Raw genomic sequence first — 19,581 nt, forward strand, 5'->3', positions numbered from 1 at the left:
AATCTCCACTATAGAAATGAGTTTTTGTAATAGCAAACTAAATATTTTCATGGACAATTTTACAAATTGATATATTCTGCTTCTAGAACAATTCAAACACCCTAGAAGAGATCCCATGCCCAGCTAGCACAACCCAACATTTTGTTTCAACCATGTGGTACAAAGGCAACCTCTGTAGGACCCCAACTGTTCAAGTCCTTCAGGCAGAAAAATCCTCAACCTCTAAGACCTTCTCTAATGCCTTTCAGTTCCCAAGTTTAATATTTCTGCTGGGAAAAATATGAAGTTGCATTAATTCTCACACATAGCAAGGAAGGATTAAATCAAGCTTAACAGTTACAACTGTTTAAGTGTTTATTAAGTATCATTTAGATCTTTATACCATTACTGCAGTTACTACACAGATAAAGCATTCGAGCACCTGAAGCAATACAGCATTTAGACAAGAGCTTTGAGGACACATTCACAATGCCAGGTATATCATCCACGCTTTCCTTCCTCCCTTCACATTGAAGTACCTTTATATCTTGGCATTTCTACTTTGTATGACAATAGGAACACACCCAACAAGTAATTTTAAATCAACCTCATAGTATCCTTAGGATCAAAACCAAGAATAGCTAGTAAGGCTCCATTGTGCTATCTCAGCCACTTTAAAGGACGTTTCCTGCTTAGAAAGTTTCATCATGTTTACTCTGAGAATTATTTTTCCCCAAAGGCCAATGTTAGAAGTAGTACAGAAATTGCCCCACTTAAACTGAAGGATTAAACTTGGACAGCCATTATCTGGAGCACCTCGGAAAATGATCCGAGTAACTGCCTACCTGCCCATCTGAGCTTCTGGGATTTGCAGTCCTCAAAGACTGGAGATTAGCCCTCCACCATTCCCAGGAATTTATCCACTGGTCACTGATCTCCCTCGGTCTGAGTTCTCTAGGCACACCCTTCGGCACTGAAGCTAACTCTCCTCCACAAAACCCTTACCCCAGTCATTAAGTGAGACAACCTCAGAGACTGTAGCCCCTCAGAGGAACAGCACTGCCAGCAATTCCCAAATCAAAAGCATTACATTTTACAAGTGGAATCACAAGCCCTACAAATTTAGTTGTTAGAGAAAAACCATAAACCAAAGAGCAATGAAGCAGGTCAGAAATTGAGATGCAGGAAGGGCTGTTTTATGCAATTATATCATTAGTGGTCACTTCCAGACAAGAATAAAGTCCCGCTTACCACCTAGTCTTCTCACCAAGCTGAACGCTCAGTAGCTGTAAAACTAATACAAATTGGGATAGTTGTTTTTGAAGCTGACAACACTGATGACAAAGTTGACTGATGAGTACTTGCTGAAGAGAAGCAGCTAAAATACTTTAGAATTTTATTCTGTAGTTCCTACAAGAACTTTAAAGTCCTGTTATCTTCTGCAGTGAGTATGCAGACTACCCCAACCCATAAAAAAAGAAACGATAGTACTTTATTAAAATACTAAATTTTATTTTTTTTCCACGTACATTTAGTCTTCCCACCATTTCCATTTGTCTGACCACCACCACCACCATGCCTTATCAAAACATTCCATACATACTTAAAATGAAGCTGAGGGTGGAGTCCCATCTTTAAAAACTAAACAGGCATTTTGGACAACACATTCTTGGCAAGGTAATCTGGATGACATTTATCAGACACTGTAGGGAAAGCTCTTTCAGCATTTGTAAAAAGGACAGCCAAATAATGGTTACAGAAGTAAGACTGCAGATTTTAATGAACTGTTTAAACTGTTTTCTTTTCTTACAGAGTCTGTCTCCACTGCCAGAGAGCTTGAATGACCTGGAAGTGTACACAAAAAAGTTAGTAATTGAAATCTATTTTTATTATTTTCAGTTTACTATCTCCACTTACTCTCTATAAAATATTAACATTAAATTACAACAAAACTGTACTTCTTTCGGAGAAAATTAAGTTGAAAACAACACACTAGCTCCTTCTGCTAAAAGGCTGTTATTCACTCAGTCGCAATAGTAAGAATTCAGTGAAGGTAAGAGGATGGGTGTGGACCAGCTAGGCAAATATTGGCTGAACTCTGCCTACCCTGGCTAATGTCAGACCAACTCCAGTAGCTGAGGCTAACTGCTTTTAAACATTCTTTCAAGAACCTATCAATTTGTCTATCAGACAAGTTTACTCTGAACCACTGAAGGAAGCAGGAAAGCATAAGGAATTCTGTCACTGGAAGAAAGTCTTAACTTACAGGAATTTTGATAGGGAAATCTAAGACACATTTTAACCTAGTACATGTTGAGTAATAACTAATTCAGAAACTTGCTTCCTGATACCACCTTTTGGCTTGCCCTCTTACAAGAGTTCAGTTGACTTTGGGAGAAAACGCAGCAAGAAAGCCATAATATCAATTGCAAAACAGTTCCCCCTCCCAGACACCCTCCCCAACAAAAGGCTGAACAGCAGACTGGCCTAGGTGGCCAACTTCAGCAGCAAGGAAAACCACAGCTCATTTCCTTAGCCAATATGGTGCCAAAAGGAAAATTCTGTGGGTTTAGTAAGCAAGAGATAATTTACCAACCATATAAAAGCTGGAAAAATGTAATAAAATATTAGCTTTCTCATCCTAGCCAACTAAACCCTTAAAACTGTTCCCATTTATTTAATTTGAAGTATTGTTCGTGGTTTGTAACCCTTTGAAACAGTCCAAAGCTTGTAAAGATTAAGAAGTGGAAAAGAATCCTTAAGTCAGGTTATAAAAGTTTTTGGATTTTATCAAGTTTCAATAAATTTAGTTACCTTCTGGTCCTCCGTCCTGAAACAATTCTTAACATAGTTGGCGAATTTGGGTTCCAGCTTAGGAAGGGAAGAACCCTATTTTGAAAAAAATAAACTTTAGCGTATGCAGGCCGTTTCATCATTCCAACAAACAACTCCAACAAAGCTTAAATCCCTTGCAATACAAGTGGAATTTTACCAAACTCAACTTGCAACATCCAAAACCCACCAAACCGTTTTTTAAAAGTTTGCTTTTCTACAGCACCCAGTTATTTCTCACAGCAGCGTGCCTACACACTGAAATGCCCATACAAGCATCGTTGCTCCAAAACACAACAGCAAGCAGTCTGTAGGCAACATTCCTGTGCTTTTCAGATCAACTAATTCTACATTTAAGGATTCCTACTGCAGGGTGCAACTTGTGACACGTATCTGCTTTAGCTCTTCTCCCAAGCAAAAATTTAAGTCATCTCCCACCTACATTCCCTCTACCAAACCCCTTACATCTCATTCTGATACAGCAGTTCTAAGAATTTAATGAACTGTTTGAGATATTTTCTTTTCACCTCTGAAACTGTTTGTATGTACTCAAACATACAAAACAGACTGAGTAACTCACGATCTAGGTTCATCCTCACACCTCCCATCTCCAGGGGAGATACAGCACAGTATAATTATCCTCTTACATGCCCCATGAGCAATTCTTCAGGTACATCAGTTCAAGTATCTAGCTAACTATGACAGTACACCTACCAGGTTGGCAATTTTATGTTCAAGGGATACAAAGCTATACTAAGATCATGTGAAAATAAGATACTACAACCAAAAAGCTTGTATTTGGACAACGTCTTACCTACCAAGTACTAACACTTTTCTATTAGCTCGCTGACATCTATTTACTGGATCGGACCCCCTGAATTAAAATAATAAAAGCTGTTTCTGAAGCTGTTAACTTGCTGGCTGTTACAGCAAAAAGCCACACAAACCGTTTGACTTACTAAGGCAAACTAACAGCATCTTAGAAAGCCTTAAAGCTGCCTGCTATTGCTTCTACGGTATTTCTGCCTACACAGCACTTCCCAGTAAAAACTTTTCAGCAATGAGAAGTGTAACCTACAGCTCCCTGCCAGCTAGCTGGTGTGCATCCTTCCTTCCAAAGGGACATCTCTGCCTACTATGAATAGCTAAGCCCCTTCTGCCTACACTGCAGAAACACTGATCATTGCTCCTCCGTGAGTCATGCACGAAAACCACCCTAACGCCCATCTGATCCAAGAGGTTAGCTTGACCTAGCAGAATGATACCATCCATCACCATCAGGTTCACAATTTAGAGTTAGGCATTTCTATCCCAATTAAGTGTCATATATCACTCCTTGCTTAAGTGTCATACATCAGTGTCATCATAAATCGCTCTGCACCTACTATATACACCTAAACCTTTTTTGCTCTATTTCAGAAGTTTGTGGGACCAAACTGCCTTAAAGCTTTAAGAATCTAAACCCAAGATAAACCTAATGCTTCCGCAATCATCAGAGGGCTGAAGCACCTCTCCCTCTAAAGACGGGCTGAGATCTGTTTGGCCAGGAGAAGAGAAGGCTCCAAGGAGACCTTACAGCAGCCTTTCAGTGCCTAAAGGGGGCTACAGGAAAGCTGGGGAGCAACTCTTTGTCAAGGAGTGTAGTGACAGGACAAGATGTAATGGCTTTAACCAGGAGCGTAGATTTAGATGAGCTATTAGGAATAAACTCTTTACACTCAGAGCATGATGAGGCACAAGGTTGCCCAGAAAAGCTGTGGATGCCCCAAGCCAGGTTGGATGAAGATGTCCCTGCCCATGGCAGGGAGGTTGGAACTGGCTGATCTTTAGGGTACCTTACAACCAAAACCATTCTGGGATTCTAATTCTTTAGATGACTTGAATGCCTGCATAAGGAAAAAACAGTTCTCAGACCAAACTAAAACCAGAACTCTTTGTAGCACTGACATCAGCAGAGGCTTTAGCTTTGTCCAAAAATAAATTTCCAACCAAGACTTTGGATCAGTTACATGCTTTCTGCAATTCTGAGTCAATGAAGAAAAACACAACAGTAGCATAGTGTACATGTCAGATCCCCACTACCACCTATGCTGCAGTAAAGCTTTGTTTGTACTGTACTGCACACCTAGATAGCACACATCCAAATTTGGCTAACAAGGAAAGAATTGCTATTACCCTCTACACTTTTACCCAGCCAACCTACAGACAGAGCACCTACTAAAATGCAGTTCTTTTAATCACAAGCACCTACCTCCCCCTTCTGGAAGTTACGAAGCCTTACAGGCAGCACAGTTTAGTCATGTCATCCCCCCATCACCACAAATTAGGACAGTTCACTGACTTCACATATTGGTAGAATAACAATAGAATTTGTTATTTGTTCCTTTCCTTGTAACAATGCTCATCTTTGTCCTAAGTGAGTTTTCATTTCTGAGCTTCAACATCAATTTACTCTGCTAACAAGACTGCAAGCAGTGACATGTAAACATATCTTATCAACATTCTTCTGCTGCACAAGTATTATAAAGCTGATGAAACCTGAAGTTTTAGAAAACTCACCTTGTCTATGGAGGCCTGCATTTTTGCTTTAATCTCCTCTAACGACAGAGGGACTTTTGGTGTTTTTGGAGTTAGAGATTTATCCTTCTTGGAATCTGGAGTCTGAAAGGTATTGTTAGAAAATTGCTTATTAAGCTGTTCAGTACACAAAATCATTTTTTTTCTGAAAAAAATCGTAATTTATATTTAATAGAATAACTAGCTATCACAGACATTTCAGATTATTTTCAACAAGTCACAGAAAAAGTTGTGTTTCCAAAACATTCTTCAAAGAAAATGTAAAGAATGCTAAGTTAGGAATTTAACTGTAGTTATCTTATGCTTCTGGGCAAACGTCAACACAGCTGTTTCTCCCAACACAAATGAAACTGAAAACAGGCCGAACATTCAGTGATTTCACATTTGCTCCACAACTGCAGCCAGATTCAATTCATACTTCAAAAAAGGTACACAGCCACAGTGCTTTCCAGGTGCTATGTTGCTGTCCATCCCACACTAATTTCTGTATTGACCTTCCCTGTTTGAGTGCACGCAGGAAGGAAAAGCTGCATAAGGAAGCTTGACAATTACAGAACTGAAGAAAACTTTCAGCTCTCACATGGATCAGTTTCCGAACCCAAGATATTATTAAGCCATAAAAGCAACACTGCTGGGACAAGGTAGGCAGCAAACTAGAACCAAAAGTGAGACTCCCTAATAGCAAGGGTCTCCTGTTGTACTGCAGCTGAGTGTTGGATCAACACTCTTGTAGAAGCAAGTAGCCCAAAAAATATACACTAGCCAATTAAACAACCGGTTTGCTAACTTTCACAAGGGACAGCAGAGCTGATTACAAGTATCAGCTGTTGTAGTTGTATAGGCAGTTTTACTGAAGAGTTTCACAAGGCAACACAATGCAATGAAGCAACAGCATGGTTCCTATTCATTCAAAAACTTAGGATTAGTAGATTTTGTTTCTGGTAGGCAAGGAAACTAGCTTCCACAGCAGAACAAACATTTGACTCATTTGCCTTCACTTACTTTTGTTTTGGATGCTGGTGTGGACGGCTTAGAGTCTTTTCCATTTTGCTTTGCTTTCTGCATATTTTTTCCTGAAGGCTCACGGACAGGCTGAAAAGAAAGCATTTAAGCTTGTCATGAAAAACTGCTGTTATGCTCACTAACATACTACTAGAGACTATGACAAATACATACTATTTAACTGCAAGCAAAAAGGCACTCTCGTTTTCCATGCAGTATGATCAGTGCCTCTTATCTGAGCATAAATAACTTATGCAACAGAAACTCAAGTGACAAACTGCTGGTCCAACACAATACAGAACACAGTCAAGACAGTTTGGTTATGATGCCATACAACTATGTGGGACTTTATTTTCCATACATTTATATAATTATCTAAGGGTATATGTAAGACCATAGGGTTTTTCTGGCAGAGATGGTGCAAGGGTTAAGTCTTTTTTTTTTTTTTTTTTTAATGAATTCTAGATGTCACTGCAAGCCTAAGATCCGACCAGCACCACTTGTTATTTGTAACACAATCATTAGCTCTTCTATGTATGTTATACAGAAATCTTGTCCAGGATGTGCAAAGGCAGTGCCAAACACAGATTTAAGAATGGATTCTTGTATTCCTATATAATCAAGGGACCATTTCCTTCAGTCACACTGGACTTGATTATATAGCCAGAAACTTGCAGTCAAACAGTCTTCACCAAACATTAAGCTACCCTGCACTATTACCTAAAGAAATTCATCAGGAGAAAGAAGCATTTAGTGAAATAAAACATTAAACGTGTTTCTAAGAACGTCAATATGCAAAAAAAAGTCTTTTAAAAAAAATATGCCATCTTTCATCTCTATAACTGTCAAATTGTCTTCCTTTGTTTTTACCACCAGATGGCACTCAAGGGCTGATGTAATTTCACATTCAAGCACTTGGCTGCCTAAAGCAAGTCTTTTCCTATAGGCTTACACAGTTCAGAACTTTTTTTAATTTAAAAAAAAGTCACTAAGACCTTTCTCACAACATGCAGGACTAATTGAAATGGCGAAGCACAATCCACATGTATCACCAGCGTTTTATACATAAAACCAAAATAGCCTGACTCCTGCATGTGGGTATACGCGGACAGTTAAGAAGTACCCAGACACCCCTCTGTAACAAAGTAAGAAATCATATGCCTATTTGTCAAATTCATGAGAGTTAATTAACACCTATTTAAAAGGAGGTGTGAGTACTTGTCCCTCCTGTCCGGATGAACTGTCCATCTGGCAGTAGCACATAAAGAGGGGTCACTATGTCTACATTCAATAGATACACACAAACATGCCACTTACTTTTTTCATTGGCGTTTTGATCTCTTCCTCATCATCATCCAGGTCATCCTCATCACTAGAATTAGAAAGGGGTCACTCACCATAACTTGTTTTAACACGTGACAAGGTGTTAGGCCAAATAGTCTTAGTACTGTTCAAGTATTTAAAGGCACTCCCTTTGCTTTAGTACTCAATGTGTGAATCTTAGGGCTTTGCAGTAGTACTAAAGAAATTCTAAATTTACTCAAAGTTACTGAGTTACGGTAAATGAAGTTTCCTAACCCAGTATTACATATTTGAATATGTAATTGATTCAGGTTACATTGTGGAGATAAATTTGAGCTCATTTTTGGTAGCTAAGACCAAGAAGTAGCTTCCTCACTTAACATCTAGTTATGTCACTCAACTCATTCTTAAAGTTATCCTTGTGTTTCAAAATATATGATCAAAACTAAAATACATACTCATCCTCATCATCATCTTCATCGTCATCATCTTCATCATCTTCTGATAGTTTTGCTTTTTTCTTAAAAAAAATAAAATAAAAAATAAAAAAAATTAAGGGTTTACACTACAGTGTTTCAACAGAATCTCAAACTCTTGCAGCACACTAATGTTTATTCAAAAATCTGCACATACTGAGTTACTTCAGTGTCCAAAGTTTCTACATAAATAGCCTTCATATTAGCCTATCCAGCAAAGCTTTGAAAACAATCTGTAGCTAACACATCCTTTAACTTAAAACATCTCAAGATCTAAGTACAAAATAGCCGCCCGCTGCCGCCCCCCACCCCTCCGAAATGTCAGAACATTTATTAAGTAAATCACTGCAAATAACCTAACCACTCCTTGGCAGAATAAAGACCAAACCAAAAGAAAATTCTGCAGACCAACAAATTAGAAGAATACCTGTGGTGTTTTAGCTCCTCCTCCACTCGCTGGTCTCTTTGTTGAGGCATTCACAATTTTTGTATCTTCCTCCTCATCCTCTGATTCTGGTTCTTCCTCTAATGCTGATAAAATGATGGCAACGTGTAAAATACCCACCTCATTTAACAATAGCAAAAAGAAGATTACTAGTAAAACAAATTATCACCCGCAACTAAGTAAGGCCTTCTTGGGATGCTGGAACCAATTGAGCAAGCATCCTATCAGCACTAACCACTACGTCCAGAAGCTTTTCCAGCTGACTGGGGGCAGGTACTACTACACCAAAATCGAAGAATGGAAAAAAAAAAAATACCCATATGCTACAACACTCATCTCACAAAAAGCCATAGAAGGTAAGAGCAAGTACTTCTTCATATCCAGAACACGTTTAAGAATTTCTAGAACGATGAGCTTCAAGACAGTTCTATGAAGAAAAAGTTTATCCTTTACTGAAAAAAAAATAAATAATAATAATTCACAGAGGCTCTCCTCTGAGTCTAAGGTAAGGAAAAAGTTCCCATATGGGGAACAGCAGCGTCCATTTTTAAGGGGAGCGATTAGAACCCAAATTGAGAGGCTGACAAACTCCCCTTATCCATACAAAAATGAGGCATGAAAAGTCTATATAAGCAGTTCTCTGAACTCCTTTGCCCTCAGTTACTTCAGGCTTCTGAAGACATTCAGTGCATTGCTCAAGATACCAGATACACCGCTAAAGTTCTGGTGGTGCTGTCAGTAAGGTCTCAGGTCTCTGCCCCAATGCAATTCAGGCTCAAGCATGGGAACTTTCCAACAGCAATGCCTTAATTAAGCACATGGCACTGCTACAACATAGCATGCTGACCAGCTGTAACACGCATGTTGACTTCAAGAACATGTAAGAAGCCTTTGCTTTGCAAATTAACGAACATTAGTTTTGAAGATTAGCAACCAGAATACATACCTACAAGATGTTGACCGCTGACATAAACAGGCCCGGAACCACATTTCAACCTCAAGGTGACTGGTGGCGTGATCTCAAAGCCGCCTAGTGAAACCTAGGTGAACAAAAAAAAGCATTAACTATGGAAGGTGAGGTGTGCGTAACAGTCAATCCATTCAAGCAAAACCAGCAGCACCAACATCTGGAGATTCCAATGGTAATACAGCAATTGCAAGTTTCAAACTGGCAGAATATTTCATAAGTGATTCCAGTCTAAGTGCCACAATAGGGTCGAATTTACAACAGTCATGGCATATCATAATTAAAATCACGCTTTTCAAAACCAGACCAATCCATGTTTCTGTACAACATTGCAGCAATGATAATTTCAAGATCAACCATCACACCTGCCCCCAGCATTGTGCAGTTCCACTTGCACAACATCAACAACCCCGATTCAAATTACATTCCAGATGGCAAGAACCAAAGGAAGGTGCTTTTAATTCCACAGAAGGTAGCAATCATCTTCGCAATCTTATAAGAATTTCTGATCTGAAGGAAAAAGTAGATTTTCTCATCCCAGGCTCCAAGAAAGCAACACAGACTAGAGATGCACCCACTTGCAAGTACATACATTTGTATACACGGAGATGACATACACAATTAATGTAGCTTCTTTAAAAATGCGTAATTTGAACCGAAGTCTATCATCTCCAGGTGACTAGAACAAGTCTGCTAGGTGCAAAAAGATATATATCCATTTAGCTTGCATTCATGGCATGTGCGAAAGGTGACTCTTCTCTGAACCCACTCACTATGCCTCACTACATCACTTGCAGATCATTACAATCCAGACAACCTAGACCTTTACTAACTTGTCCTTCTCACCTGAGACCCAATTTGTAAGAGATGTTTCCTTGCTCATTTACTTACTGTAGGCTGCACAGACATTTTCAGAGATGCCAGTACTACTTTAATAGGGTTGCCTTCATAGTCCAATGCCTCTGCTTCTACAACGTGTAATTCGTCTTTGGCTCCAGCCCCTAAAGAAACCTGTGAAGCAAAGAACAGTACACATTCTGAGAACCTCAAATACTCAAAGACTTTTAGAGTACATTCACTGTTCTGTGACTCAAGACTCATGTCTGTGATTCTGAATGCTAATGACTGAGTTGCACTCCTACCCCAGCCAATAACCTCTTTCCCAGTAACACTGGTGCTTACAGGGTGCGATTGCAGACAATTGCTTCAATGAAAACACAGTAAAGCTTTCTGGGGGGTCAGTGCTAAGTCCTACCAGCACTGGAGGTGGTCCATAGGAAGAAGCACAAATACGTGACTACAGAAACAGAATCAACTACTTTCATTCCCAAAGTATCATAGCCTCAAACCTTACCTTTTTCCTACCATGCTTCATCTGCCAAATCTTTCACCACATCACCTACTCTATGCAACTACAGTATGCACTAAGTCTGAGGAGGAGTTAAGTTTTATATAGCTGCTGAGTTCAATGCTATTCTTTAGGCAGGAACCTTCTGTATTCATTCACCAAGGACAGAGCTGCTGTCCCAGCATATTTCAAGTTCCTCTACTCCTTACACCAACTACAACAATGGCATGTTCTGAAGACTCAGAATCATAGCTGAAGGGAGGCACAAATGACAGACACGGGACAGGCCTAAAATTCCTGTTTTAACCTCTGAGTCAGCATTACATCTAAGAGCTCTGAAAACCAATAATGCTCTCAAGTATTACCATTATTCCTGAGACAAGTTAACAAGGCTCTCTCTGTGCTCTTTTCCAATGGGAATGAAAAGAAAGTTTCCCACCCCCCCATGGAAGATGTGGGTGTAAACTCTTCAGGCTGACAGTGGCACACTCAAGTTCCCATTCTTTAAGAGCTGTGTTTTAGTCAAGTTATCACGATCCAGGGAAGGCTTTTCAGGCTGAAGACTGAGAAATAGGATACAAAAGTTACTAATGCTGACATGTTTTGTTACTGTAAATTTGATCAGGGGAAATTGGTGCTCTGATGTCATCTCTCAAATGGGTTAGTACCACAATGAATCACTCTGCTGGTGGGTCTACCCACCATGACAAGTTTCATTACAGAACTTGCCCCCACCCCCAGCTACCATTGTCATTTGCACAGCTCAAGCAATACTCTGGCTCCTGTTTGCTTACTGAGTGGCTGGCAAGTAGCTTTTCTTGGGCTTTGCCTTCTGCACTGGAGAGATGCACAACTGCAGTACGTAGGCAATAAAGTGGTGACCACCCTGCTTTATCTCAGCTTTCATTAATAAGACATGTACATCTGTCCCCATACAACTTTCTGCCTCTACATGCATCATCAGTCCCGCTTCCCCTTTCACTTTTACTTTTTTCTCCTCACTTTTCTGCATCTCTTACCTACATGCCCTGCATGACATGTGTCAGCCCTTGTTCACCTAGTATGTTATCATGTGCACAGATCACAGGCACAGAGCTCACTAGCTTCAAGTTTCATCTCCCAGTACCTCCTTTCTCTGCTTGCCACGGTATTTTTTGTTGACAGATGCTTCTTAGAAGCTTCCAAACTATATTCCAAGATATTTCCATTTTGTTCCTTCTTATTTCAACCCCCATAACTCCTGTGGTCAATCTTCTCTTTCAAAGACAGGTTTTTGAAGAAGACCTCTTTCCAGACAACCCTAAAAAACTAAGTACTGATTAACATTCAATCTGGTTCATCCTCAGTGAAGGATGTACTCAATCGGGACTCACTCAATCGAGAGATGCCATCAGTAACTTCCCAAATCAGAATCTGTGGATAAAGCCATACAATTAACTGTCACTCTACAATTAACTGTCACTCACACTGACACATTTAATCTGCATTAGGTGTGAGGATTACCAGATGAACTTGCCCTGCCTATACTAATTATTCTTCCCTCAAAATAAACTTTAAAAGGTTACCAATTAAGTACAAATTAGTCATTGTCAAGGCTGCAATTTTCATAAAATGCAAGGACTGAAGACATGTAATTTAAAAGACTAACGTGTAAATGAAAGCATTGTAACCATTGTTTTAAGTTGTGCCTTGGACAAGACTAGCACCCAAGTCTCCCACAGGAAGCAATTCCCAATTCTAAAGCTCTTCTGTCATCACGATGTATCTTTGCTCTTAAATGATAAAGCACAGAAACAGTACAACTCAAACTCCTTGCCTATGAAGTTGTGGCATCTTCTGCTTATGCTAACCGTAACAAAACATGCTCAGCCTTGAGCAAAGGCCTTGACATGCTGTGTCTTGCTTACTGGGGCAATAAAAGACACATGTTATTCGCTGTTTGCGGGAAGGAAAAAAAAAAAGGCACTGGAGTTTTATCTGGGAAATGTACAGAAAAGCTTTCCAAAATAAAGTTCCCATAGTCTTCTGAAGGATGTCCATTCATGATTAAAATAACCTCTTCTCCTCTTGTGCTCCTGCAGCATCTGAACTATTAACATTTGATTTGTTAGCGTGTATACTCCAGCCTTTAATACCTTTCAGCAAACACTTACTAATTTACTCTAAATTAATTTTTAAGCTTTTTCAACCTTATATCACTTCCTATAAAGCATACAATATCAGTGGACGTTTTTGTTACACTTATCACAGAAGAGAATGAATTTACACATTAAACGCACTTCTCACAAGATCACCCACCAGTACTTCAGCTTAAAACACGCATGGTACTTGCCGTTCTCAAAGACAGCTGATGCTCGTTTTCTTCATCATCTACTTTGAATTTGTACTCCTTATCTGCTTTAAGCTCGCAGCCTGCGAAGAAACCACCGAGCGATGAGCAGGGCGCGATACGAACACGGTGCGCTACTCACGGGCAGGCATCCACCACCCTTTACCGCTAATCCCACCGCTCCAAGGCTCCCCGTCTCCACGAACCCTCCCCCCCAGCCCCACCACGTGCGGCGGGCAAGGCCGCGGCCTGGTGCCGAGCACCGACGGGACCCCGGAGCGCCCCACAGCAGCACCGCCCCTCCCCGGGGCCGAGGTGCGCAGAGCCGTGCCCCCCCCCCCCCCCCACGTGCTCCCCACGCGCGGCCGGGCCGGGCGCGGAACAAAGCCGCCACGTGCCCGCCACGTGGGGCGCGCGCGGCGGCGGAGAGCGCGCGCGAGTGGCGGGAACAGCGCCACGCACCCCCCCCCCTCCCCTCACCGCCCCCCTCCCTCCTCCCCCTCCCCACCCACTGAGGCGCCCCCAGGCCGCGGCCTGCGCCAGGCCCCGCGCGGCGCGGAGGAGGCCGGATGGCGGCGGGCAGCCGTTACCGAAGAGGAAGGTCTGGGGGCGCAGCGGGCCCATGCTCTCCATGTCCATGGCGCTGTCCTCCATCTTGCGGGCCTGCAGGCGGCGGCGGGGGGGGAGCGGAGCGGAGCGCGGCGCGGTGCGTGCGGCGCGGCGGGCGGACGCGCACTAAAGGAAGCCGCGCGCCCGCCCCCCTCCCAGATATAGCCCGCCAGGTCTCGCGAGAGCCGCGCCGCGGCCACGCCCCCGCCGGGGGATGCCGCGCGTGCGCAGTGCCGACCCCCCGCCTAACGGGGCTGGGGGGGGGGGGCGAGAGCGTGGCCGTGGGGGCGGCCTCAAGATGGAGGCGTCGCTGAGGGGGCGCTGGGGCTGATGCGGCCGGGGGAGGCCTCGGTGCTTCAAACTGGATGGTTTAAAGCTAATAAAGATAAATACGCCTTACCTGAGCACCCCCTCCTCAAACTCTGAACGTGCAGCCTCAGAGCACGAGCCCCTCTGTTAACGTGAAGTGTGTAACTCGCATCCATACCATCTGCGTTCACCTTCACAGAGTAGGAAATTCAATTCTGTTGCCAAAATGTGACAAGTGACACGGTGGTGAAATGAATCTAATCCCCCAAAATGCACCATTCACCTTGCTCCCTCGCAGAGCTCACCCCGCCTTTCAGAAAGAGTAAATGCAGTTCTACAATCGCTTATTTTCCAGAGTGAGGGCTCGTATTCTGGTCCAAAACTCAATTAGTTCCCCAAAGGTGAGGTTTCGTGAGCCCTGGGTTTATCAGGATACATCCCCCTACAATTCTGTTAACATTAAAGCAGATTGTCTGCCGAGGTTTTGTCAGGTGGATTGCCACAGGCTGACTCAAATACAATAATAGTAAAATTGACTTGTGTGTGAAAACAAGGTAGAGGAATAAATAGGGCGGCTTGCTGTGTGAGTGAAGGTGGGGGACCTGCACCCTTGTACAGACATAACACCTTGATGGATGTCAAGTCACAAAAGAGGAGTTTTGCACTTCTTCATTTTAAGCCTGGTCACAGCTCCTGTGGAAGCTCTGCAAGCGCCATGCGCTGCACACCAGCTCTGTTACTGCAGTGGGCACACACTGAGGGTTGGGGACCACCATCATCCCTCTGGAAAATACATTCATGTCAGGAAAAAAAGTAACTGCATTGAGGCAAAGACATTAAGCCAGGTGCTGGGCTTGTGCTGGGAACAGTGAGGGGCATGGAGATTTGTGCTGTTACAGTGGGCACGGGGCGCTGCATTTCGGTTCAGCCCAAATTCTGTCCTGCCCTTCACACATTCTTTCTGAGGAGCAGTATTTTCCCACCTGCTGTGCCTTTGTTTCCTAACACTGCTCATTCATACCCTAGTCATATTTTCTATGCAGAACAGTTTTTGCCTCTGGATGTGACAAACCATGAATGCCCATAAGGAAACTGGAGGTCACAAGAGAACATAAGTGATCCTGAGTATGTAATAACTCATTCCATGAACCTGGAAATGCAGAACTATCTAAAATACCACAAATCTGGTACAAATAAGAAATAACTAGTAGGTCTGCATGTAAGAAGATCTGCATCTGTTTTCCATTATAATGCTAAATCTAAGAGCTTCATATAAGACATTAACTTCAAGAGAAAAAGAATAAAGATGGGTGTTTCAAAGCATATGCTTTGCTCCAAGTAAATGTAAGACAAGAGTAGTGTCTAACCTTATTATTTCATTAATTGTCCACTGGCAGATGGATGCCAAACAAAAACTGCAAGGAGTGTGCAGTTTCTTTAAACTGGTAACAAAGCCTGATTTCTCTGGAAGGACCAGAAGTTGTCAGGAGATGGAGGAAGTTTTCAAGGACAGTACAGGCTTTTCTATGTCTTTCCTAAGCTCCTGCCCTGGTGCTAGACCACAGTAGTCTTCTTTGTGATTTTTGCAGACAGAACTGCCACACCAAAGATGCCGTGGTGCCACTCCTTTTCCTCTGAGTAACAATTTTTTGGGTAAAGCTTCGATTATCAGCAACCTGAGACTAAAGCCAGGAAGTGAACTCAGAACAGAGAGAACTTCTAGCCCTCATAGCTGTGCAGAAAAACTTCAATCTTAGGAGACTCAAGTATCAGAGAGGAAACAAGCAGCCTGTGACCAGCTGAGCTGAGGAAGGCTGGCTTCCTTCGAGTGGGTGTCCATAGCTTGTGTCTGACAACGTGGCAGCTCCCCCACAAACTGCTTTCATCATCAAAGTACTGAAAATCATTCTGTGTGGTTCCTCTGGTGTCTAAGGATGAGCTCACATTTTTTGGGTGGGCAGGAACCAGGGGAGGCAGGGAAAAAAAAGTCTCCTGTCCTCCCCAGCCAGTCTTATGCACGTGTAACAGTACTTTGAGCCCTCTGCTAAGCATGTCTGAAATTCATCTGCAGTCACTTCTTGGTGTAAGGGCAGAGTGATCACACAAGCAACATGAACATCCTTTCCAATTTACTGCACTCGAAATCTCTCTAGGACACCAGAGAGGGAACAGTGTTTCATTTTCTAACTTCTGGCTTGGCTCATTTCTCATGATCTTTAAGAAGCAATTCCTTTGAAGGGTGACCTTTAAAATATAGGTAAAGAGTGGGAGCTTGGCAGTGCAGGACAGGGAAGACAGGCACAGGGATCTGTGAAGCAGCAGAGGAAGGAAAACCCATTGAGTATGGTGGCCAGCGTCAACTGGCAGAGCAAAGGCATTGTTAATTGATCAGGCATTTCAGCCAAGGGGAGCTGTACAGATACAGATAAGACATTTGTTTGATCTGGCTCGAAAATAGGAACTAGTATCAAAATCTAAAATGAAGTTTTGGCACGACCCTAACAACAAGCAGCCTGGAGTGGGAAGGAGAAATTCTACATGGTCACAGTGAAAGAGGCTGCAGCTGTTTGCACGAACACCTACCTGGTGTAAAGCCAACGGGAGTACCTGGCTGCTTGTCAAAACCACCCCACAACTTGCTCCGTGCAGCGCTCAGCAGCTCACAACGCAGGCTGTGCTTGCAGAAGTCCATCCAGTCCTGCCGAAGGGAAGCGGTGCAGCCACAGCATGTTCCTCTTCGTACAGAGTCGCTTTTAATTCAATTACAGTCTTCCATTACCGAGGAAATAAATGTGGGAGGAAACAAAGGACAGACACAGAGAAGCAAAACACGGGTAGCAAGTAGGAGATATATGCTTACTGCATCTCGTTTGGCTCCACAGGGCTTTAGAAGGGCTGTCATATATCATGACATTTATTATTTCTGCCATGTACTAGGATGAGAAGTCCATTACAATATCGATCATTTTACTCTGCTCAACTCTACGCCATCTAGTACTCACATAGCTGAAAAAGCTTACAAGTGATTTAGAAATAGCTGCACAGGGAGAACTGAGGAAGAAATCGGAGTCAACATGGTTTCCCTTAATGGAATTCTCTTTTTAGTAAGCTTTTACAAAACTTAGGAAATTGCATTTTAAACATTGTTAAAGTCATAGCACAGTTGCATTCAAGCAATCAGAAGCTACAGACACGATAAAGGTTTTCTATGCAATCTTAATTTACACACTGCCACGATGGTACAACGTTCAGCTCCCTTGCTGTCACATAACCCCCCACAGAGCTCCTCCTCCTTTCACCGGTCAATAATTCCTAGCCCAGAGAACTCCAGAAGAAATTCTTAAAAGGCATCAAAACACTTACCCTTCCTTGACATCAAAAGGTTTGACTTTCAAACCTGAAAATCCCTGTGGTTCCAGTGAACCTGGAGTAACTGCAGTAATCAGACCAGGTGGCACAGGGGAAGTACAAGCAGTACCTGGCAGCAGGACATGCTCCAGCACTGCAGCAGCAGTGAGGACACAGCTGTCCTGTAGCTGCAGATCATCTCGGTGCCTCTCAGCCTTACCTGGCTGTCTTCCCTCTTACCTGCAGTCTTCCTTTTACCTCTGAGCCTGCCAAGGGTGGCACCAGAAGTTTTCTCTATCCTCCTTTGTTAATGTACTGTCTGCCCCAGGCCCAGCTTCTCCAGTATCTCATTATTTATGCAGAGCAGCCTGAAGGTTTGCATCAGAAGATCCTTCAACTCTAGAGAATGCTGCAGTCTGGGACTGAAGCCAATAGTGGCTGGTGACCAGGTCAGTGTGCTAATGACAGGGTGTGCTGGTGCTGCTCCATCTCGTCTGTGTTCTTACACGTAGCTTTCAAGGGATCCTTTTTGCATAGGGCCCTATTCCAGAGATTCACTCCTATAAAGGAGGAATGACAGACAAGCCATGATGTCCACAGGAAGGCTCTCAGGTGGCACAAACTCGCACAGATAGATTACACTGGGTGCAAGCATCACAACAGTAGAACATGAGCTAGGCTGAGCTTTCTCTTTATTTATTTTTTTATCAAGTACTCCAAAAGCTGTAACAACAGATGCAGGGTCTAAATACTTGGTATGAATGAACAAGCCTTGAGTATGGGATAATTAGCTCTAATTTAAAAATAACACATCCAGCACCTAAATTAAGGTCCCTTTAAATAAAAAGACTTAAAAACTGTACAGTTTTTGTGTGTGTGTGTGTGTGTGTGTGTGTGTGTGTGTGTGTACAGCTTAGGCTCAGATATGGCTCTACTCATGCCCAAGTGGATGGCATGGGCTTAGGTTTCAGCTAGTTGTAATACTAAAGAGTAAAAGTTGGATTCTTGGGGTGTCTTGGGCCATACCAGCAGTATAGAGACCTTCGTACGTTCTGGGATCAGGGCTCTGAGTGACACAGGAGCCGGATAGTGGAGTACCTGGGTTAGTGGGGCCACATTTGGGGAAGGATGCTAAAAATCTGCTTTTTCCATTGAGTTATATGGCCTGATGCAGGGATGAGCAGCAAGAGCTGTCTTTGCTCGCCTGCCTTCATGCTGGGTATGAGTAAAAGCCACACCTTGAAAGGGAACAACAGGTAAAAGCTGTGTACGGGATACACTTCAAAGGGACATGGTGTCCTGAACTTTCTCACCAATATCCAGGCCCGTCCTTACCAAATGAGAGCCTCTGGTCCTTAAACAGGGTATCATCAGAATATAAACTGAATTCTAATGACCTTGTACATCGTGCACATCTGCCTGCTTTGCAGCAGCATTTCAGACCCAGGCTGCTACCAGCACGCCCAGCTGCTGTTTCCTCCCCAGGAACCACGACCCCGGGGCATGCCTTACACACAGCTTCTCCTCCTGCACTGTCTCTGGGAATTTTTGCCTGGAAAACATTGCCCCTAAAACTTTACGCACTTTGACACTTTCTGTGCCCTGCTAGTCCCAAGGGTGAGACTGCCTCCCAGCAGGACATCATTCACTGCCCTGGACCACTGCTATACCTGCTGCCAGCTCACAACAACCCTCTGCTTGTTAAACCAACGAACCTGATCCCGAAATGATGTTCTGCATCAGTGCATGAGTTCTCCTGGCTGTCTACAAGCAGCTGTGGCTCAGTCACAACTGAAGGCATGGAGACAGGAAATAATACGTGGTGCTCCACATAAAGTAGCCTGTTCTGGTGGTCACTTTTCACAAGTATTTCTTCTGCGGTCCAGGCTATAAAATATCCCCCGCCATGCGCTGTTCCTGCAGGCTCTGTGAGGGCAGAGCTAAGGCTGTGAGGTGGGACCACCGCAGACACTCGTCCAATTTCTGAACTTCCCACGTTTGATGTAGTTCATTTCTATGGCTTCAGTGTCAGAACATGAAGGGCAAGTCCATGTGGTG

The 19,581-nt window shown here is 43.0% G+C and overlaps 1 protein-coding gene and 1 long non-coding RNA gene across 2 annotated transcripts; both read right to left on the reverse strand.

The window, feature by feature from the left end:
* Nucleotides 1-1,467: 1,467 nt before the first annotated feature.
* NPM1 (nucleophosmin 1) lies at nucleotides 1,468-14,011 on the reverse strand. The gene is made up of 11 exons (XM_084535473.1): nucleotides 13,848-14,011; nucleotides 13,261-13,340; nucleotides 10,472-10,591; nucleotides 9,560-9,653; nucleotides 8,596-8,699; nucleotides 8,151-8,212; nucleotides 7,708-7,762; nucleotides 6,391-6,480; nucleotides 5,371-5,472; nucleotides 2,794-2,868; nucleotides 1,468-1,824 (listed from the first exon to the last, which is right to left on the reverse strand). Exons 1-11 carry the CDS (start codon nucleotides 13,909-13,911, stop codon nucleotides 1,786-1,788), a joined length of 885 nt encoding a protein of 294 aa, XP_084391599.1. The 5' UTR covers nucleotides 13,912-14,011; the 3' UTR covers nucleotides 1,468-1,785.
* Nucleotides 11,742-13,250, reverse strand: LOC311444370. The gene is made up of 2 exons (XR_014697866.1): nucleotides 12,238-13,250; nucleotides 11,742-12,023 (listed from the first exon to the last, which is right to left on the reverse strand). It is a non-coding gene; the product is annotated as an uncharacterized lncRNA (long non-coding RNA).
* Nucleotides 14,012-19,581: the final 5,570 nt, after the last annotated feature.

The sequence above is a fragment of the Aythya ferina genome (assembly GCF_964211825.1).
Source record: "Aythya ferina genome assembly, chromosome: 14".
NCBI classification, from domain to species: Eukaryota; Metazoa; Chordata; class Aves; order Anseriformes; family Anatidae; genus Aythya; species Aythya ferina.

Coding starts and splice junctions, on each gene's coding strand:
- NPM1 (XM_084535473.1), bottom strand. CDS start 13,911: ATGGAGGACAGCGCCATGGACATGGAGAGCATGGGCCCGCTGCGCCCC. Junction 10,592..13,260: donor ATCAGCTGTCTTTGAGAACG/GCAAGTACCATG, acceptor TTTGCTTCACAG/GTTTCTTTAGGGGCTGGAGC. Junction 1,825..2,793: donor TCAGGACGGAGGACCAGAAG/GTAACTAAATTT, acceptor GTACACTTCCAG/GTCATTCAAGCTCTCTGGCA.